General features: G+C 50.6%; 2 protein-coding genes across 2 annotated transcripts; one reads left to right on the forward strand and one right to left on the reverse strand.

The window, feature by feature from the left end:
• Positions 1-4165: 4165 nt before the first annotated feature.
• On the forward strand, positions 4166-15807 carry LOC140907888 (cathelicidin-2-like). Its single transcript, XM_073334884.1, has 4 exons — positions 4166-4551; positions 8591-8701; positions 12582-12668; positions 13500-15807. Exons 1-4 carry the CDS (start codon positions 4363-4365, stop codon positions 13617-13619), a joined length of 507 nt encoding a protein of 168 aa, XP_073190985.1. The 5' UTR covers positions 4166-4362; the 3' UTR covers positions 13620-15807.
• Positions 15808-16184: 377 nt separating this feature from the next.
• On the reverse strand, positions 16185-21190 carry LOC140907885 (cathelicidin-2-like). Its single transcript, XM_073334881.1, has 4 exons — positions 20798-21190; positions 19203-19310; positions 17521-17604; positions 16185-16510 (listed from the first exon to the last, which is right to left on the reverse strand). Exons 1-4 carry the CDS (start codon positions 21173-21175, stop codon positions 16376-16378), a joined length of 705 nt encoding a protein of 234 aa, XP_073190982.1. The 5' UTR covers positions 21176-21190; the 3' UTR covers positions 16185-16375.
• Positions 21191-21909: the final 719 nt, after the last annotated feature.

The following is a 21909-nucleotide window of genomic DNA, read 5'->3' on the forward strand; positions in this document are numbered from 1 at the left end:
CCATGTAGCTGGGTCCTTCAATACCAGAGGAAATTCTCTGAGTGATGGGGAAAACTTAAAAATATTTGTTTCTGGAAAATGAACATTAAGGAAGCAAGTGGGAGATAAATTGTGTGGGAATGGTGCCATTTTCACTTCGTACATCCCTTTTGTTTCAATGCATTGTACTATAATCATGACTTTAAAAAAAACCAAAACTTTTCATAATTTTTAAATTTGCTTTTTAAAAAAAAACAACAAAAACGCATCCCACCCCCAGTTCTGCAGCTTCTATTTATTGTCATCGCATGACGGAGCAATAGAAATGTGAATTGCTTTGATTGTATTTTTTGGTGCACAAAGATCCAATTCCCCTCCCGCTTGGCTAATCATGTTCTCTATTGTGTGTATGTGAAAAGGGCACTTTTATGGTAACTTAATTCTTTTTTTTATATTAAAAAATGGTAGAAATGTATTGTCTGTCCAACTCTTGTGACGTCCAACTGTTGTATATGACAATTCTGCGTATCTAAATTGTGAGTATCATCTTAGTCATGAAACATGCTGTACCCTAACGATCACATGGAAAGGAGGAGGTTTTCCACCCAGAAGTGAAGAATATATTAAACCTGATCTCATTGTGGGGGAGGCTCAACCTGAGTGCAGCACAAGGTGTGGCCTTGTCTAGGATTAAACACTTAAGAGTTGGTCTTTAAACATGGCTCCAGCTAAGGCAGTTCACAATGCTGGGGCAGCTGTTGTGGCCAGATGGCTTTAGAATGGTGTTTAAAACCCTAGACTGAAATGTGGTTCCCATTTGCCTTGGCCCCATCTACACTACCTGACCCAACTTAGAAACTGGTTTAGCTGGCATAATATTTTAATTTGGAAGCACACGGGGATGCAGTTTGAGAAATTGCCTTCCAAGGGGAGACCAGGACTTGTACAATGTGCTGGGGTTGGAAGATCTTGTGTTGTGTGTCAGGAAGGTGGGAGGGGGGGCACACAAAACAACTATTTAGGCAGGGGACCTGGGGCCAGATCCTGCTTGGTGTACGAGATGAGTTTCTCTCCTCATAGTCCATATTCCTACATAGCACAACGCAGACCAATACCATTACTAGCACAGTTGTGTCCCAGTCTTTGCTCAGTGGTGGACGCTGTAGGAGTAAAGTGCAATGGCAGAGCCTGGGGCTGAGGGGGAACCCACCCTGTAATTGCAGATGGTACTAAACTGCGTTGGGAAAGCGTCTCTCCCCGGTAGAAGCTTCTGCCATGCTCCGCTCTACCCAGTGATATTAATCCTATCACCCTTGTGGAAGAAGGTGTAATCGCAAGCTTAAAATCCAGCCGATCCCTTTCCCTTTAACTGATTCATGTTCCCACCTTATTCCTTCCTCCTGCTTCCCCACCAAAGCCATGGTATGGAAGTTCTCCAACATCCAGTCCATCCTCATGCAAAAGTGTGCTGCTGTACCTGGATGTAGATTTCAGACCAGGCTTCGTTAACTTCCTGCCCCTCTGAAGGCTCCTAACGCAAACCAGCAGGATACGATAATAAAATAGACCAGTAGATTCATTAGGCCCTCCTTCTGAAAAGTCTGAGGGGCTCAATCCACCCTGTACATCAGTGGGCTTACCCAGTTTGGGAACCCCTGAGCTAGTGTATGTGTATTCCTGGGGGTATATGGGAGAAATTGTGTTATGGTGGATTTTATGTATGTGTGTATTTATTTCATTTTCCTAATAGACTACTCAGTTGAAGCTTTAAAATGTTGGGAATTTGTTATATAAAATTATGGTAGCTAATTGACTTCAAGATGTACCAATGAGAACACCGCTACAGAGATGCTGATGTACAGAGCCCTCACCTCCAATCACCATACAGGGCGGCTTCAGTTGCCCAGCAACTATCCAGTCTAAAAGAACTCAGAACTTCAGGGAGGGGTTTGGTGGTAAACGTTGCCCTGTAACTATAACTGTACGTAACCATGAAATGTGGAGAGATGGCTAAAGACAGGTAGTGTTAAGTGTCACACAAAGTATCGGTGATGAGAAAGCTGAGGGTACGCAGGCAGCTGGTAGATCTGGAAAGGGGTACGCAATAACAAAAGGTCGGAAACCTCTGCACTAGCTTAGTCCAGAGTCGGTCAGTGGGCCCAGTGCCTGGAATGAGCCCTGAATTGAAAATGCCATGCATATGTTCCCTTTCCCGGGACTATCCGCACTTTTTCTCTTGTTGCACTCTGTTTCCATCTGTAGAAAGAGGCATCGTAGACGCTTCGTGCCATTTGTCCCCCAAGGTGAAAATCTAGAGCTCGGTGACTTCCATAAAGCACCCCTGTGTGCAAATAGTTCCTTGTCCTTTGCAGGCTTTCAGTCCCTGGCCATTCCAGAGTTGAAGCATTTAGGAGAGTGTTGGGGTGTATGCGAGCCAAGTAGCTGGTAGTAGGAGTAGGGCAAGGACTGAAATGTCTGAAGTTACTACATAACCCATGCACCTCATCACTAGTGTTAACTGCTGACTCCCTTCTTCAGGAGCCATACAAGGTGGAGGTGCTGTTCCTTTGGAAGCAGGTGATGAACAATAAGAAACCAGGTTTCAGAGTAATAGCCGTGTTAGTCTGTATTCGCAAAAAGAAAAGGAGGACTTGTGGCACCTTAGAGACTAACCAATTTATTAGAGCATGAGCTTTCGTGAGCTACAGCTCACTTCTTCAGATGCATATCGTGCATATGCTGCAGTTTCCACGATATGCATCTGAAGAAGTGAGCTGTAGCTCACGAAAGCTCATGCTCTAATAAATTGGTTAGTCTCTAAGGTGCCACAAGGCCTCCTTTTCTTTTTAATAAGAAACCAGTGATCTTACCACAATGGATCTTGGGGGATTTTGCTGCAGGGGGGGAAGGAACAAACTTTCTCAGTGGATCGTTGTAATTTAGAGGCAGGTGATGGTCATTGGAAAGAAAAGGTTAGACAAACACCTGTCAGGAATGGACTTAGTCCTACCTTAAGTGCAGGGGACGGGACTCTTTGACCTACTGAGGTCCCTTCGAGTCCTACCCTACTGGGATTCTCTGTTTCGAGTGCACAGATTGTGTGGCGTCTCTCAGAATTGGGCTGGTTGGGTGTGCTAATTCTGGGTGCGCTGGAGACGTGACTTTGATAAGGGGGTTTGGGCAGTGCTCTGCATTGGCCCTCCCTTTGGATGCTCTATTTAGTCTTTGAACTTTTTGGTGCAAGGTCAAAAAATTACTAGCGTTGGTGACTGCCTCAGCTGGCCTGATCTCCTAGCATTGTGGAGTTTTACCCTGCCTGGCTGTGTACGCTGGAGTACTCGGAGTAATATCTGGCACCTCTCAGCCCTTCTGGAGCGTGATTCAAAGACGACTGAAGCCAATTTGCTTTGCAACAGGTTCTTGTAGCACTTGCATCTCCAATGGCCAGTGCAATCGTTAGCTAACAAACCCATCCACAACAGAGACTGGTAAGCATGATCTTGATTTTTTTAAGACAGGAAAATAGGCGCAATGAGGTTATAGGACCTATTCCTGATCCCGCAGCAACTGAATGGCAGAACTCCAGGCTCCCAGCCCTATGGTCCGTCCACTAGCCCACACTAGCTCCTCATTAGCTAGTGAAGGTGGTTTTGGCTCCAGGTGGAATGTTCCATAGTGGCTTCAGCAGGGGGATGTGCCTTCAAAAGGGCCAAATGCTTCTCTAAACCCCTTCAAAAGTTTTCTCTCCCATGATTGCAAGGCAAGTTTGGCGGTCACTAGGCTCGGCTTTATGGTTCAGACTCTCGGAACAACGGAGACGAAGCTCCTACCTTCTATTCAACCCTCCCAGCAGAATATTAATCTGCATACAGCATGGTTATTCTCTCTGTCAGTACAGGAATGACTTCACCCGGAGGTCTGAGTTTCCAGTGCATCCCGGCCCGTCTGCTTTGGGCCAGCTGGGAACCTTCTCTCTTGGGGGGAGGGGAGAAAAAAGCAGCCCCACAAACTTTGCTGCACATCAACAAACCTAGAAGAGTTTGGCTGCGTTTTGTTTTTCTTTAGCCAAGGCCAGAATTTTTTCCAGCTGCATAAATACCCCTGTTTAAGTGCTTCTGGGCTCTGATTCTGGGAAATCGCTGTTTAGAGTTAGGATTCCGCGAAGTCAGCATCAGTCCCATTTAAACATGTGGTACCATCCTGAAACTTAGCCTGGAGAGTGCTGCTAAGGCTTAGGTTTGCTTTTGAAAGGAGCGCGTCTTGCCAAGTTTGATGCAGTGAGTTCAGTGACACTGACCCATTAGCCTGGTAGTCTTTAACTCTGGGAATAAAGTGCTGTGTCGGCGTATTCCACCCGCCGGAGTCAGTGAAGCAGCAGCAGCCATGGCGGTGGTTCTATTCCTGGTGGCCCTGCTGGCGTCTCTCGGGGTGTCCGTTACTGCCAGTCCCCTTTTGGAGGCTCAGCTGCTGTCCCCCCGAGATGTGGCTCGTTCTGCGGTCGAGGCCTATAATCAAGAAACTGGAACGCAGGCAGTGTTCAGGCTGTTTAAGCTCAAAAGCTTCCACAAAACAGTAAGAGCGCATTGGCTTTGCATTCTCCTTTTCCCCATTGACTTTAGCCCATAGTGTGTGGGGGTTGGGGAGAAGGGAGGTTTTTAAGGGCTATGTATAATTGCAGGAAGAACTCCAGGAACAGAACTGAGGCAGGAATGCAGGTGCTGAAGGTACAATGAGGAGTGCTATATAGGAAGCCTATAAATCACATCCTATATAAAGCCAGATTTCCTGCTGAATTCTCTGCCCCTCCCCACCATGGGCAAAGCTTGTCTACATGGGAGTTGACCGGGTTTAACGGAAGGTGTGAATTTAAGCCAGTATGGGGGGCACTTATTTCAGTGTAGCTTTAAGTAGATTGGAAATGGATTTAATCTGAATGGAAATAAGCCACCTTGAAATTAAAATGTGTCCATGTGGGTTTGCACCACTTTTACCTAATTGGTTTCAAAATTCGTTTTAAACTGGTGTGACTTTTGCATGGAGACAAGACCTTAGTAATGCCTCTTCTAGATAACTAGGCTGCCCTTCTCCTCTAGCCCTGGGGCTTGCAAAGCACTGGACGGACCAGTTCAGTGTGGCTCTGCTGGGAAGAGGGGCTGTGCAGAGGGTTCTGCAGGGCTCTGCGTTCGCTCTCTCCTGGACTCCAGATCTAGGGGGCTGCAAATCCCCAAGTGTGCTGGAGGCTGGTGGGTCGAACGAGCAATGGGAACCACTCAAGTTGGCTGCTCAGAAGCAGCCTCCTGGTGTTCAGAATGGATTTTTTTTAATGGGGACCCCAAAACAGCTGCTCTGGGGTGGAGGGTCCTAGAGAGCTCTAAAGATTCTGGAGCCATTGAAGTGGGGTGAGCTTGACTCATGGAATGTCTTTTTTGGTGCATCGGTGTGGGGATCAAAACCAGCAGGGGAGAGCAGGCATCAACCCCCCCCCCCCCCCGAAACACAGAGCACTGTTGTGAGCTGGCCAAACAGAGCAGTGGAAACAGCTGGTGGAGTCTGGAGGGAGGCTGCCTAGAGCGGGGGGGAGGGGGCAGTAGCAAGCAAGGCAGCAACTGGCATCCGAAAAGAAGGGACACAGTATGTGGGGAGCCAGTGGTGGGGAAGGGAGCTGTAGGAAAAGGAAGAAAATGACTGTAAACCAAAACGTCCAGAGAGCATATTAAGGCAAACAAGGTGAAGTGACAGGAATAGAGAAATGATCAGAGAGCGAAGGGACTGTAATCGAGAAAGGACGGGAGGGAAAATAGCCAACACATTCCGTCAACTGTAAAGAAAGATTGCACAAGAGGATTGCTCAAGATCCCAACTAATTGAGATAAAACATAATCTGGCCTCTAGATTGCCTCTGCCTCTCCTTATTGCTCCAGTTCAGAACACACACTTCCCGGTACTGGTTGCAGTGCTCTCTTTACAAAAGATAAAGAAATCCATCTCCCAGCCCTGTCCCTCAGCCTGAGTTCTGAGACTCAAGCTGGCTGCTTTCCTTCTTCTGTGTGACCTGTAACCTAGATGCTATAAGTCCCCATCTGGCTACTCTGTGCCAACTGCTCAAGCCCCATGGGCTCCGAAAGGCTTGCCCAGATGTGGCTGAGTGGACCTTATGCATCCCAAGACCCCTCTGAGGAGGAGCGGACTGCAGCTCACTCCCCACTCCCCCATGTCAGCTCTGCAAGGCTAGGAGTAAAGCGTAAGGAAGAGGTATTTCTATCACTGCAGCTGTGACTCCAAACGGGAGGGAGCTGTTGTTGTCACATAGATGCTCTTCAGCACAGAACTTTGCTGTATGTCTGACTGCTGTATGTACCATCACTACTTCACAAACTAACAGGCACTGAAGTGAAACAGCTTGGCCTGAACTCAGTCACAGAACAAGTGAAGGGGCTGGGGTGGGATCCAGGAGTCCTGACTTCCAGGCCCTTGCTCTGCCTACCAGCCAATGCTGCCAGTGTAAACAGCTGCTTGGAAATGCAGTTTCTGTTTGGGCCAGGTCAGCCTCAGCCAGTGTCTCTGTGTGCTGGTCACTCCTACCCACGGGCTGCTGCAGAACCGGCTTGGTGGAGGGGACAGCAGAGCTGGGAATGAGAGGAGAGATTATAATGTGGGTGTGCAGGGGGACAGCTTCCCTCAATGGTGAAATCTCTGTTACACCGATCTTGAATGTTGCTATTTGACCAAGGGTTATTTTACAGGAGGAAACCCAAATAAATCAACCCCCAATCACTGGAGGACGGGAGCATTTACATTCCCAGCTAGGGCCAGTCCCAGTTTCGGCAGGGCCATCTGTGAATCAGAATGAGCCAGGTGCCATCTGTTTCTTTCCCCATCTCTCCATACCCACAACAAGCCCCCTGCCCCAATGTGCCAGCTGCCTGCAAGTGCCCCTCCTGCTGCTGGCTGAAGTTCACCCCTGGTCACAGACCTATGTACCATTTAAATCAGGGGTGGGCAAACTGCGGGCCACATCCATCCCATCAGATGTTTTAATCTGGCCCTTGAGCTCCCACAGGGGGTCGGGGGCTTGCCCTGCTCTGTGCATGACGTGGCTCCGCGTGGCTCCCGGAAGCAGCAGCATGTCCCCTTTCTGGCTCCTATGTGTAGGGGCAGCCAGGGGACTCTGCATGCTGCCCCCACCCGAAGCGCCTCCCCAACAGTTTCACTGGCTGGGAACTGCGGCCAATGGGAGTTGCGGGGGCAGCGTGTGCGGACAGGGCAGCATGCAGAGCCACCTAGGCATGCCTCCACGTAAGAGCCAGAGGGGTGACGTGCCAGGGCTTCTGGGAGCTGCTTGAAGTAGGCGCCACCGGGAGCCTGCACCCCGACCCCCTCCTGGGCCCCAACCCTCTGCCCCAGCCCTTATCCCCCTCCTGCCCTCTGAATACCTTGGTTCCAGCCTGGAGCACTCTCCTGCACCCCAGAGCCTGCACCCACAGCTGGAGCCCTGACCCCCCCGCTGCACCCCTGCCCCAGCCCATATCCCCCTCCTGAACCCCTTGGTCCCAGCCCGGAGCACCCTCCTATGCCCCAGAGCCCGCGCCCCCAGCCAGAACCCTCACCCCCACTCCCACCCCCCACATCGTAACTCCCTTTCCCAGTCCGGAGCCCCCTCCTGCACCCTGAACTCCTCGTTTCTGGCCCCATCCCAGAGCCTGCACCCACAGCCAGAGCCCTCACCCCCTCCCACATCCCAATCCTAATTTCATGAGCATTCACGGCCTGCCATACAATTTCCATACCCAGATGTGGCGCTTGGGTTTGCCCACCCCTGATTTAAATCCTCCAAATAGGGTTTGGGCAGGAGGCAAGTGGCCCAGATGCCGGTGCGGGTACTCGCTCAAGGGTGAATTTCACCTTCGGTGGATGCCTTGCTGCTGCTCCCTAGCCTCATCCACCAGTGTGTGTTGCTCGGTGGTGGCCTGGCCTGACCCATGCCCCAGCACATGCCACAGGACGCCAGGAGGTGCCGCGGGAGGAAGGGCAGTGAGCAGGGGCCTGCGTGGGAGTGTGAGAGACTCCTCTTGGGTTGGCACGTTCTGTTCCCCCGCCGAGACCTGGGGTCGAAGGAGCTCGCTCTCCCTCTCCCCCGGGCCATGGCTGGAGGAGATCTGTGCCCCTGATAATTATTGGGGGGGGTGGGGCCTGTGTCCTTTCTTGCCCCACATTGTGCATGCCCCTGGCAGTGAGGGAACTCCATCCGTCTTGAGCCACCGTGCCTGGAGTCAGGCAGGGCTCCAGATGGGAAAGCAGGGATGGCTGGTGACCAAGGGGAGTCTGTGGTGCAGGTCCCTATGCTACCACATTGGCCTAAGACCACCGTGTTAAGAGAGCACGAGCGTGCACCATTAGAAACGCACCCAGAGATCAGCCCTTCATGGACGCCTGACTGCACACAGGAGTAGCTGTTGGTCTCCTTAAAGCCCGCTGTGGGGTTGCTATGCTCTTCGAAAAGCAAGTGGCTTTCCTGACACAAGCAGGCAGGTAGCGGATGCCTGGGAGCCGTGACTTGTGCACTAGGCATTGCTTGGTGACGCCATTAAAAGATTTGTCCTTGTACCTGTAGCAATTTGACTGGGGCACGCACTTCAGCATCAACTTCACCATCAAAGAGACGAACTGCTGGAAAAGCGTGGCTAGCTACCGCCTTGAGGACTGCAGATATCGGCCAAATGGGGTAGGTGTGAAACACAGACCAACTTTCATGCAGTAAATAAGCACCCCAACTTTCACACACAGCCAAAAATCAAGCTAGTCCCATTTCAAAACAAGGCCAAAACAAGCCAATCCCTGAGAACCCCAACATCTGTGTGTCTAGATCCCCCCCACCCCCGGTGTGCAGTCTGGGACTGTGGTGGGCCTGTTGTGCACCCCGACTCTCTCCCGCATGTCCCTGCTTGCCCCTAGCCCCTGCTTCCCGGGAGTTGATATAAAAAAGAAGCAACAAGCTACAAGCCAAAAATTAGTCAACAAGCAACTCACAAGCCAATTAAGCCAAAAACAAGCCCAATTTTTGCATTTTTTTCACGGGTTTGGCATGTCTGTTGAAACCATCCCCTTTCTCACTGGGAGCATTGGGACATAGCAGCTGCCAGCCTGGATCAGACCCCGAGTCTGTCTAGTCCTGTCTCCAACAGTGGCAGGTGCCAGCTGATTCAGAGAAAGGTGCACAAAGCCCCTCAGTGGAAGCTTCCTCCTGACCCCCAGCAGAGACTGGCTTGAGCCCTGACGCATGAGGGTTCATATCCCTTCCAAAACTCTTGTCTGCTTTTAATACTATAACTCTGGAAATCCTTATTACCCGTATAAATGTATAATCCCTTTTTTGAATCCTGCAAAGCTCTTGGCCTCAGGGATGTCTTGTGGCAGTGAGTTCCACAGGCTGTTGTGTGAGGGTAAAAAATCCTTGTGCTGCCTTTTAAATGTCATTGAATGTGCCCTTGTTTTTTTGTCAAGGGGCTGGGAGAACAAAAGTTCCTGATGGCCCCTCTGTACGATTCAGTTTGTTTCAGTTTTCCCTGTTCTAGTTTGGGAGCTCTTGCTCATCTGAGCTAGACATTTTACACACACATTGTCATTGTGGTTGTTGCTATAACTCAGAAAGCTCTGAAGGTGAAGGGAGGCTTAAGTGCAGCCTCAGCCATGGAGTCTCTGCCACTCCAGCTGACCTGGCATTACAGCATGACTAGAGTTTTGCTGAACTATAAATGAAATCGGGGGCAGATCATCGGGTTTTGGGTTTCACTGGGCACAGTTCTGTTCCTAGTTGTCTCCAGCATGCCTGGGTCATGTGACGGGGGAATATGGGACAACCAATGGGTTTTGTTGGATGGAAACTTTGGCAGGTTCAGCAGCATTTGATCAAATCAGAAATTCAGAGGGAAACTCTGGGCGCAGCCCCCTGCAAACCAGACCTGCCCCCACTTCACGTGGTTCCAGTCACAGCAAGATGTTCATGCCCCGCCATGTCCATCATGCCCCATCCTGTTGCTCCTCCCCATTTTAGGAGGCCGGGGAGGTGTTTGCATGCCAGTGGCTGTAGTTGTTATATGTAAAACATCCCTGTAAATGTTTTGCTTGGCCATATGCTATCTTCATGTCTCGGTAAAACAGCCTCAGAGAGGAAGTGTGTGGGGTTGGTACTGCTGCACGATGGTGGCCCTGGGCTTTGACCCAAGCAGATTGCTGTGGCATGGGAACACATCACTAGGAGGGTGGTGAAGCACTGGAATGGGTTACCTAGGGAGGTGGTGGAATCTCCTTCCTTTGAGGTTTTAAGGTCAGGCTTGACAAAGCCGTGGCTGGGATGATTTAGTTGGGGTTGGTCCTGCTTTGAGCAGGGGTTGGACTAGATGACCTCTTGAGGTCTCTTCCAACCCTAATCTTCTGTGATTTGCCCTCCCAGGCCTGTGTTCTTATTTGCATGCACAAGAGGGTCTCCTTCCCAGGCTTTCTAGCCCTGCCATTATTTTAGTAAGCAAGTGAATGTAGGACTGGTGAGTTTATTTGTACTATGGTGCTGTCTAGAGGCCCCAACCGAGATCCGGGCCCCAGTGTGCTAGGTGCTGTACATAAAGTCAGTCCTTGCCCCCAAGAGCTTGCAATGTAAGGCGCTAAGACAAAGAAAGGATAGCAGGGCAAATGGACACAGAGAGGGGTAGCGACTGGCCCATGGTCACCCAGCCGAGCCGTGGCAGAAAAGAAGTCAGTTCTCCTGACCCTCTGCACATAGCGCCAATGAAGGAAGGAGGAAATCGGTGTCCAGCCATCTTCAGCCATTGGCCTGTGTCTGCAAGGTTGCCTGTTCCAGGGGTAGGGTTTTTTTTGGTGGTCACCTCTAGGGAACATGGTTGAATCCACTAGTGCTGCAGAACCTTTCTTTTGTGCATGTGTAGTTTGTATCCTCGGCGGGCACTGGTGCTGAGCCGGGAGTGCATTCACTGTCAAAGCCACCTGCCCTTTAGCTTTGAGCTGTGGACTGTTTAGGGTCCTGTACTCCAGGGGTAGTCAACAGGAAAACCGCAGGCCAAATCCCAACCACCAGATGATTTTGAACAGACTCCAAAATCATTAGTGTAGCTTTCTTCTCTGGAGTCTGGACCTTGATTATACTTTGACCAAGGACTTTGGATGGTGACAGAAAATAGACTCCCCCTGCTGTACTCACACCTGCCTCAGAACAACAGCCGCCGGGGGCTGTGTGGCATTGCCAGAGAATTACACCTGCCACAGAACTTACAACTAGTGATGTGTTTAAGCCAAATGTTGCAAGCCTCTCTAGTGGCTTCAAGAAGACGTTGCTTTGCAAAAGATCTTTTGCCCCAAGCTACAAGGCATTCCTAATCACTGCAGATACTGCAGGGAGTAAAATGATTTGAATCCTCTTAAATGTTGTTGCAAAGCAATTAACAATTCAGGCAAGAAGGCTCCATCTCCAGCAGTACGAGGTAGAACTAGGGTGACCAGACAGCAAGTGTGAAAAATCGGGACGGGGTGGGGGCTAATTGGTGACTATATAAGAAAAAGCTCCAAATATCAGGACTGTCCCTATAAAATTGGGACATCTGGTCACCCTAGGTAGAACAGGACTCCAAAAAACATAGTTCCCAATTTAATAAACAAAAAAACAGCATTGCCCCATTTGTGGTCAGATAAGTTACGCTCCTTAATAAAACCAACCGCACAGCAACCCTGGAAAACCAGCCTCCAAACAGGGGCTGAATTCCAAAGTGTTCTCTCTGTGAAATGGCTGCTTCAGCTGAGGTAGACATGGTCGCTACTGATCACGGTGAATATAGCGAAATAGTGGGAAGTGTAGCTTGGAGCTGTTTCAGTAGAATAGTGGGGTGGTAAGATAACGCTGCTAGAGCGGAGGTTGACAACAGCAGAGTTGGAGAACTTTTTTCTAAAGTAACTTTATTCACACATATTTGGGTCGAGTGAAACACTTTGTGAATTTGTGTTGAATTCAGCAAGTGGAGTCAGTCGGGGAAAAAAACAATTCCAAAAAAGTCAAAACGTTTTGTATTGATGAGCCTAAACCACCTTTTGGTTTGAATTTTACTTCACTTTTATTAAACCAGGTTAAAAACTCAAACAAAATGCTTCATTTGACCTGATGTGCAATTTTTCTGATCCTTTTATTTCACCAAAAAAATTTTTTTTTTAAATTTGCTATGGGACAACTCAGGAAAAAACTTTGATTCAGCCACTGAACTGACAAATCAGTTATTTGCACAACTCTAGAGATGAGCTCACTGTTTAACAGCCAACGTTTCTAGTTCAGACATAATTCTTTACTTAGATTGCGAGTCCTGCTCTTTGGGGCAGGAACTGTCCTTTGCGATATGTCTTCAGCTCTTGGAACGATGGGGCCCTGCCCTCAGTTCGGGTGTTCTGTATTACAGTGTTACTTAATATATATTCACCATGATTATTACTGTCACTGGAGGCTTCCTCTGAGTTGAAAATGATTGCAAAACTACACTCCATGAAGCTTTGAAACAGGGCTCCTCAGATACCCTCACTGAAGTACTTCTCCCTCGCTCTCTCCCCAGATGAAAAGGGATTGTTCCGCCAACATGTCAGCTCTTGACTTCGTACAAGAGGCACCTTTGACATCTGTGAAGTGCACCCAGGAGCAGGTGAGCTGTTACCTGTCTAGATAGGCGCGCTCCATTGGGGTCACGGAGCCAGGTACACTCTGCCCCCATGGTAATGAAGTTACAGTGGTTTGTGTTGTCCCTTGACTGTCCCTAGAGGAGATTGATACAGAACCAACATGGGTCAATGAGGCAATCATTCCGTGTTTTCTTTGGCTGGCTATTGGTCATCTCATCCTCGGACAAACCTACATGGAAACTTTTCTTTAAACATATGGGGCCACCAGAAGGAGGAAGCTATAGCAGTCCCCATGGTTACACATGGTGCTGCTGGGCCCACTCTGAAGGCTTTAGACCTATGTAGAGATGTGTAGCTGCATCGTGGGCCCACCAGATGTCTGGATATTAGTCGCTCCCAAGACAGAGACCCATATTATGCCCTCAATCTGCAGCTCCTGTGGGCTTCAGTGGAGTTTGCTCATTAACTCTGACGGCAGCGCATGTCCCTGTGGGACTGGGTTTTCCTTTCTCTGGTGCGAGAGGGGAGGGAAATGCAGGAATGAGTCACCATAGGTTCCTCCGTCCTTCACTCTGACCATGGCTGGAGGAGGTAGAATCAGGGTTAAGATGAATGACCCTGTCTAGTCTTCAGAGAGGTGGCTGCAGCCCCAGAGGTGAGGCCAAGGATAGAATTGGTTTCAGTCCAGGAACCACTCAGGATTGGGCACGGGCCTGGGAAATTATTTCCCATTTATTCCAGCAGGAGGCAATCATGAGCTAACTGGGTAGATGGATGGTTTGGTTGAAAACTATGAAATAGAAACCGGACCCTGGGGGGGAAATATTGATCCTTCTGATTCCTTTGAATTCCAGCGGGCGAAAAAAAACAGCAAGAAACCAAAACCCAAGGCCCAGTCCGTCCCCAAAGTGACTGTCGAGTACTTTCCGTCGTCTTTCTCTACCGCGGCCCTGACAGCACCAGAAGAAGGCTAACGCACAGTCTGCCTGATGTCGAATTAGGGTGCTGCCATTGTCTTCAAAAGGCCTGTTTGCTTTCCTGCCACGCCACCATCTCATCCGACAGATAATTTGAGAGCTTTTGGGTCCACGTTATTCCTGGCTCGTCTCTTTCACTGGTTTTTTTGCTTTGCTTTGGGATGACTGAGAGGCAGGCCTCAAAAAGCCTTTGCAAAATGGGGGAAGCCTTTTTGTTTTGATATTCTCTACTAAGCCGCAACAAGGACTGAAGTGTGTGGCAGAGTTGCCCCTCGCTTGCAGACCTGAGACATGTTATATCCATCCCCTCCGGCTCCCTGCCAGGTTCCCTTCCAGAGACAGCCGTTCTCACGGGGCCTCCTTTGCTTGAGTTGCCAAAGATTTAGGCATTTTGGTGCCTTCATTTTCAGGTGCCAAATCTGAGATGCTTTAATGGGGCCTGATTTTCTGCAGGTGCTGAGCACCTGCCTTCTGAAAGCCAGGCCTGTTTTAAGGTGTGTGAAACAGAACACCCCAAAATTGCTAGACAGTTTTGAAAATCTTGGCCTTAGTTGGATTCTGAGCCCATGACTAAAGGGGTGACACATGAGAATGCTGGGAAGAGATGGAGCTTCATGTGAGGTGCACCATCATACCAAAGGCTCGGCCCAGTCCCAAGGTAGGGAGCCTGGGGATGGTTACTCCCACAGTTACTGGCCAACTCTCGTGGTCTTATTGCAAGTGTCACAACAGCTGGTGCTTTTCTTACAGACCCAGCTCCTGGAGTCACGTGATGACACGAGAATCTGGGCTTTTCATAGAATCATAGAATATCAGGGTTGGAAGGGACCCCAGAAGGTCATCTAGTCCAACCCCCTGCTCGTAGCAGGACCAATTCCCAGTTAAATCATCCCAGCCAGGGCTTTGTCAAGCCTGACCTTAAAAACCTCTAAGGAAGGAGATTCTACCACCTCCCTAGGTAACGCATTCCAGTGTTTCACCACCCTCTTAGTGAAAAAGTTTTTCCTAATATCCAATGTAAACCTCCCCCACTTTTTTTCATTTTAAATCTATAAAAGCAGGCTTCTAGCCCTTGTGGGTGGGAGAAAAAAGCTTGAAATCGTGGTGCCCTGAGGCTCAGAAAACAAAAGGTGAATAAAAGGACTCCAAGGATAGTAGCTTTAAAGCCTTGTGATTTGCTAAGTCCATTTCACGATTGTCAGGATCCTTGACCTATGGTTTTGGAATGCTTGGGGCTGGCAATAGGGAGTCAAGCATTTCCCTAGGTACCACTCCTCTACGATAAGCAGAGGGGAAAAGCAAAGCAGAAGCTTGCAGGGCCAGAGGTGTGCTGCATGAAGCTGTTCTGAAGGGAAGGCTGAGAGGAATAGACAGAGCCAGAAATACTTGTGTGAGGAGCTGAGCAGAACTTCATTCCAATAAGACAGAAACTACCACCTGCTGTGGTTTCTCCTGGTGCCCCAGTAACTCCCCATGGCAGGGCCACCTTCTCAGACAGAGCCCTTTCCAGCTTTGCTTTGCCCCGAGTCTCCTTTGGACTGTCCAACAGCTTAATCCGTGAAGGGGAAAAGGCTTCCAGTCATGTTGAAAGGTTCAATCTCCCCCGTCCTCTCTCCGACGCCCTTGCTGATACTCTGCATATACTACTGTCTACATACATTCCCAGGTCAGCTTCTCTGGCCCCGCACCTGCTCCAGGTGGGGCTGCTGGTCAGTGCGGAGCTACAGTAAACAGTGCCCCCTAGTGCTCTACTTTGGAACTGCCCTCCCCTTGTAACCTTTTCCCTTTTTCAGCAAAACACTCAGTTTAACACTATTTTTAAGCCTGCTTCTGCACAATTGCACGATCCTCTATAGAAATAAGCACCAATGCAGTATAGCCTCGTTCCTCCCCAGCCCTACATAGACTTATTCCATTGCATTCCTTGATCATAGCATATAATCGGTCGTTTTCCCCCAGAGAATGTAAGCACTGCCAATATTGAAGATCCAGGGCAAAATTTTCAAAAGCGTCTAAGTCCCATTTTGGTGTCAGTCAGTGAGACTTGGGCTCCTAAGTGACTTAGGCACTCTTGAAAATTTGCCCCCATCTGTGTCTTGTCTGATTTATTGTACAGCAAAAAACATTGGCTGTGTTTGTGTTGGGGGCAGCTGTGAGCTGTAATAAAGATATCGGTTACATTGTATGTGTGATCAACTGTGAGCTGTCATGTCAGACTGGTGGCTTGCGCCCTCACCAGCACCCCTTTGGTTATGCTCGTGTGCGCTCACCAATGCACCTTGTCTTTTCCCTTTCAAAGAGGATGGGCCTCCTTTGCTTTGCTGCAGCGTGTGCACCAGTCTAATCAGCAACTCCATTGCTCTGAGCTCAGCTGGAGAGCTCCTTTCCTAGCAACCTCGGTGAGGAATGGAGACCGATACTGCCTAGTGTTTTTCATTTGCTAATAAGGACAGGTGCCTTCCTTAGGTTCAAATCCCCACCTGAGTGTGTCATCTGTCCCTCCCCAGCACAGATGGGAAAGCACAGCTCGGTGCTGGGATGTAAAGAGACAACGGCAAATACTTTACAAATTAAAACGCCACCATACTTTATTGTAACGCGCATAATGAACCACATGGAATTAACAACCCAGCTATCACTGGCAGGAGTTTGCCCAAAGATGGTCAGATGTGATTCTTCAGGCTTCTTGTTCGTCCAATGTGGGTCTACGGAGAGCTGCTGTCAGGTTCAGTGGAGTGGCAGCCCATGGCTCTCTATATCATTCCTGGTCTTCCTCCTTGGAGTAGGCCTTGTCTTCCACCAGCCAGGAGGTGCTGGATCCCTTTCTTAAGACCCTTTTTGATTTTCCTCCTGAGTTTTCTGAATATGGACCTCCTGACACGAGTACGCTAGAAAGAGAGAAAAGCCAGTGAGCATTTCCTGGGAGACTGGCATCTGCTCTGCAAGGGCAGGGTTTGCCTTCCCCTACACCTGCCCCACTCTTGCATGTTTCATCTTGCAATGTGGGGGAAATCTCCATTTAGATACGGTGTTCGGACTCCCCTTTTTTAAGAATGTAGCAGAATTGTCCTGCTTGAGCTGAGAGCAGGAACTGAACCTGGGAAGTCTGGTACTAAGAGCATCGCTTCACTTGCTTGACTAATCCTTCACCAGTAGCTGATGCATAAACCTCTCATCTGGGCCCTATATCCCCTCTTATTGCTGTGCAGGATCTGGCTGTGTTGGCCCACTTGTGTGGTGTAATATTCCAGCTCCGTGTGTGTTTGTGAGATGGTGTCCCCTAGTGGCTTTGCCTATAAGAAGGAGAGGAGACCTAGTATTGCCACTATCTAAGGGAGGTCTCCTCTGGCTCAAGAGGCCAAGGCCTGTGTGTTTGGAGCTAAGGGACCTGGTGGTGGTAATGGTGGTTCTAACCCAGTTCCCCCCAAGTGTGGGAGATGTGGTGTTGTGCGTGTTACCTGCAGTGCATGGATTCTCTATAGCGGGGAGGGACCTGCTGTGGGGAAGAGAAGCCATGCAGCAGGCCCCTATGTCTATTTAGAGAAGTCCTGTGTTGGAATCAGTGATTCTATCCCATAATATTCCTCAATGTTCACATCTGGACAGTGCTTTGAACATGCAAGGTGCTATAGAAGAGCCAGGTACTGTCACTAGCATTGACTTTCCAAACCCTCTGCCCACCCCTCAATCCTGCAAAATATGGGGAGTGTCGGACTCCTTATGAAGCAGTGGAAGGAGGGGCTGCAAAATACAATGGCCAATCAGACCAGGCCAGAGCCTCTCTTGTGACTATGCCCCAAGCGCATGCCCTTGGGCAGCCATCCTGGGGATAGCATTACAGTGGGGACTCTCTGACCCAGCCCAAGTCTGCCCCACACCAGCCAAATGGAAAGCTCACCTCCTGAGCCACCGTGTCGCAGGTGAGCAGAACCAAGGGGGCCTCCGGCTCAGTGGAGATGGTTCCTGAGCACGCTCTCACCACCTGCAAGGGAGGAAAGAGGAGAAGACAATCAGTGTCACCGGACGTCCCATCGGTTTATTTCCAGCGGAGAGGTGGGCAGTGGAACCAAACCCCCATGGGACTGAGCAGGGGACGTTTAGCAAAGTGTCTGGTCCGTTCCAGGTGTTCTGGTGTTTGATGTCCCTCTGTTGTTAACATGTCCCAGAGGAGACAGATCTTGTTCCCAGGACTCTTGGGAGACATCTCGTCTAAGGAAGGGCCTGCAAGTTGTCTTAGAGTGGTCATGCGGGGGGGTTACGGCCTGCCCGCTACACCCTGTCCTAGCTGCCTGCTGGGACCAGGATCAGCAGTCAAGTGAATCGCCACAGATAATGTGTCACGTGCAGCTCAAGGAGGGGATGCATTCTTCCCTCGATATGAAGCCACATCTCCAGGGACGCTCACAGGGGCCATGGGTACATATCAAAGGGAGAGGGACTGGAGCGGGGAACACTCCAGAATTTCAGTTCTTGAGCTGCAGTGAAATCTCTCTGAAATGCCCCCGGTTTCTTGCTCGGGAGACAGACTCGTTAAAGAGGAGCTGCTAAAGCTGTCAAGCATGCCCACTCTGTCTGCCTCCGGGACCCGCAGTCACGCTGCCTGCTGTCTAGAGTCCTGAGGACAACAGGATTGGAAGGCCTGGCTCTCTTTAGGGCCTTTTCGTTAAGTGCCTTCAGCTGGAATTATTGTTAATTATTATTTGCCTTATGGTAGCGCCTAGAGAGCCCAGCTGAGATAGAGGTTGCCACAGAGGATGGCTGGTCTAGCAATTAAGGACTGCCCTTGGACTAGGGATTCCAGGGTTCAATTCCCTGGGGCATGTCACTGAGTCTCCCTGTGTCTGTAAATTGGGGATAACACTTCTCTGAGGATAACTACATTAAAGACCAGGAAGAGCTTTGAGATCTCCGGCTGAAAAGTGCGGTGTAAGAGCTAGGTCATAGTAGTATGATGCGAGAGCCACAGGCAGACACCCACAAAGAGACAAGGGATGGGAGAAGGGATATTCCCTGTTTGACAGGCGGAGAGCTGGGGCCCAGAGAGGCCGGGACTTGCCCAGATGCACAGGGTGTTCTATGGCAGAGCCAGAAATTAAACATAGGTTTCCTGCGTCCGTGTCCAGTGCTCTTCACCACACGCCCATCCTCCCTCTCCTGGAACTGCTCCTTCTCATCCTACAGGTGCAGCCATCTCGAGGGTCCGTGGGGAGGCTGCCACACAGCTAGGACAGGGTGCAGCCAGCAGCCTTAGAACGTTGTGTTTGTCACAGGTGTGCTGGCTTCTGGAGGGGGTTGTTTACCTGGGCCAAAATGACCAGCCTGAACCTAGTACTTTATCCCAGCCCCCTTTAACTGAGGAAAAGTTTGGATTCTGATCTGAATCCATCAGGGCTCAGGACCTCTCTGCCTCAAACACAAAGCTGCGGAAGGCTGCAGTTTATGGGGCTCTCCCAGATGCTCCCTGGGATACCGGATAGAATTTAGGAATAACGAGAATGGATGGACATCAAGAACCCAGTCCTGTTCCCAATCCTTAGGAGGAGGAAACGGAGCACTTCAAAACACAGAGCATCTCCTTACCCCGTTGCTCCTGAAGTCACATTCATCAAGGAGCAGGTTCTCAGACACAGGGCACTCGGTCTCTTTCACTGTGAACTCCAGCAGCTGGAGGGTTTCATTGGTCGCGGCCTGAGAATAAATTAAAACGTGGCATTAACTCTGCGCTGGTCAGTAGCAATGCTCCCATGTGCATTTATCTGCTAGGGAGCATTCACTCTCGTCATTGAGACGCTCTGCTAAATTAACCTCTCCAGTGCGTGCAGCAGGTAATTCCTCTGCTGGCAGGTAACTAATACACGGCAAAGGGCGCTATTGCAATCGAGGTATCTTAGAGAGACGAGGTCGGGGGGGGGCAGGTAATATCTTTTATTGAGCCAACTTCTGTGGGTGAGAGAAACAAGCTTTTGCGGTATCTGTCAGCATTCAATCGGGCGGTAGCTGTACATTGAAAATAAATCATATTGTTGCACATGGTTTAAGGATATGTGAATAAGACTTCTCTAGCCTATTCATTGCCCGTTAATTACACAATGAGACATAAGCCACCTCTGATTATAATTGGCATGGTACCTCTGAGCCCCACTCGGGGACCAAGACCCCATTGTGCTAGGCAGCGTGCAAACACAGAAAAGACGCACCGGTGGTTTTCAAAAGGAGGCTAGCTAGCCACCTGGCTGGCATGGTTTAGGCACAACAAATCCTGCGTTTTGGCAGGGGTTGGACTAGATCACCCTTGCGGTCCCTTGTAACCCGATGGGTCTAGGATTCTAAATGTAGTCACATTATGGTTTCCCTCCGCCTTTGCATATATGACTACTAACAAAGGGCTATGTGCACATATAGAAAAGGGAACCTGACCCAGGCTGGAAAAATCAGGCAAGATTGCAAAGAAAGCTCCAGTTTGTAAATCAGAGCGCAAGACCTAACCCATCTCTCCCTGTAACCATCACACAGGGTTGTCGTAACCCTAACCTCTGTCGTGGGACTCAGAGAGACTCCCCCGTTGTAGCCTTAACAATCCAAACCTGCTCCTCAAATCCCTGGGCAGTGGGAGTGGCCCAGCAGTAGGTCACTCCACGCGCTAGCTGAGAGTGGGATTTTACCTCTGCTCGGAGCCCCAGGATCTACCCAGACCTTTATTTCCCCTCCCCCCCCCCGCCCAGGAAAACTTCCAGACTCAGCATCCTTCTGATTTTTCATTGGCTATTGCCACGCAGACAGTACGTGCCTGCTCCACTTAACAGCCGACACAACTGGCCTGATCCTTGGCGTTATGAGCCACCCCCAACGTCTGCTGAAGTCCAGCGAGAGCAGCAGGTGCACCGTTTTAATGTGCTCGGGTGTAGGGGGGTGAAATCAAGAGGGGGCCTGCTGGACCATTCCCACCTATCTCATTAAATCAAAACGAGAGGCTGGTCTATGATGCGGCATTTGAAGTGCGGCTGGTTGTTCGCAGGAAGCAAGAAGTTTCTGCGTTGTAACTAGCCGGCCCTATCTACAAGCCAAGAAGGGGGTTAGGATGGCCTATACATTTAGGGGACTGTCACAACTCAGGGTCCCAAGGCTTGGTCTCTGATATCCAGCAGCACTGACTACATATGTCCCCAGGTACTTACCCAGTCAGGCTGGGCTTCTGCTTCTAAGAGTCGGAAGGCAAAGTCTATGTGTGGCTCTTGGTTGTAGACGTCTATGGCCAGGGAAACAGCCTCTTCGTAGCTCAGCATCTGCTGTGGAAGAGGAGGTGATGCGGTGGTTGCTACGGCCACCCCGAGCATCATCAGGACTCCCCAGCAGCTCTCCATCCTCGATCCTAGGCCTTGGAGTGTGAGCTGGGAATGTAGCCCTGTGGGCTTAGGGGAAGCCCTTTTATGCGCTGCCTCCTCTGGTCCCTTATGCAAGGTGGCCTGTGATGGATTGTGAAAGCCCTCGGGCTTTCCTGAAGGAGGCAGGTTCCCTTCAGTTCCGAGAATCCCCCTCTTGGCCAATTGGTGCATGCCCGCCCAGGGAGCTGCTTGATTGAGGGTGCGGATTTTCTGATGTTGCTGAAAACACTTGGATTCACTAGCAAAAAAACCAGCACGCTGGAAGGGGAGGGGGCGGGCTCTCGATGAGGCAAGAATCTGTAATTTCCTGACCTCCCGTTCACCTTGGATTGATTGCTTCACCTGTTGTCATCACCCCTGCCAAGGCAACACCACTGCGGTGCCAGTAAGCTAATAGGCTCACACTGTTCCTGGGGCTGCTAAGGGAAATTTTGCAGGCTCTGGTTCCTGCTCTGAAAACCCCCAGGTGCCTCTCCTGGCTCCCTGACAGCAATTCCGGGCCTCAGGGCAGAACAGTCAATGGGCCCCCTGCAACGGGATGGCTGGGGTTTGATTCGTGGAGGATGGGCCGGAGCTGGGCCCCAGGGGGCGGCTGGCCTGGTGCGCCCACGCCAGGAGCTGGGCCCCGTGCGGCGGCTGGCCTGGTGCACCCACGCCAGGAGCTGGGCCCCGTGGGGCGGCTGGTGCACCCACGCCAGGAGCTGGGCCCCGCGCGGCGGCTGGCCTGGTGCACCCACGCCAGGAGCTGGGCCCCGTGCGGCGGCTGGCCTGGTGCACCCACGCCAGGAGCTGGGCCCCGTGGGGCGGCTGGTGCACCCACGCCAGGAGCTGGGCCCCGCGCGGCGGCTGGCCTGGTGCACCCACGCCAGGAGCTGGGCCCCGTGCGGCGGCTGGCCTGGTGCACC

Source organism: Lepidochelys kempii, chromosome 2 (genome assembly GCF_965140265.1).
Source record: "Lepidochelys kempii isolate rLepKem1 chromosome 2, rLepKem1.hap2, whole genome shotgun sequence".
Lineage (NCBI taxonomy): Eukaryota > Metazoa > Chordata > Testudines > Cheloniidae > Lepidochelys > Lepidochelys kempii.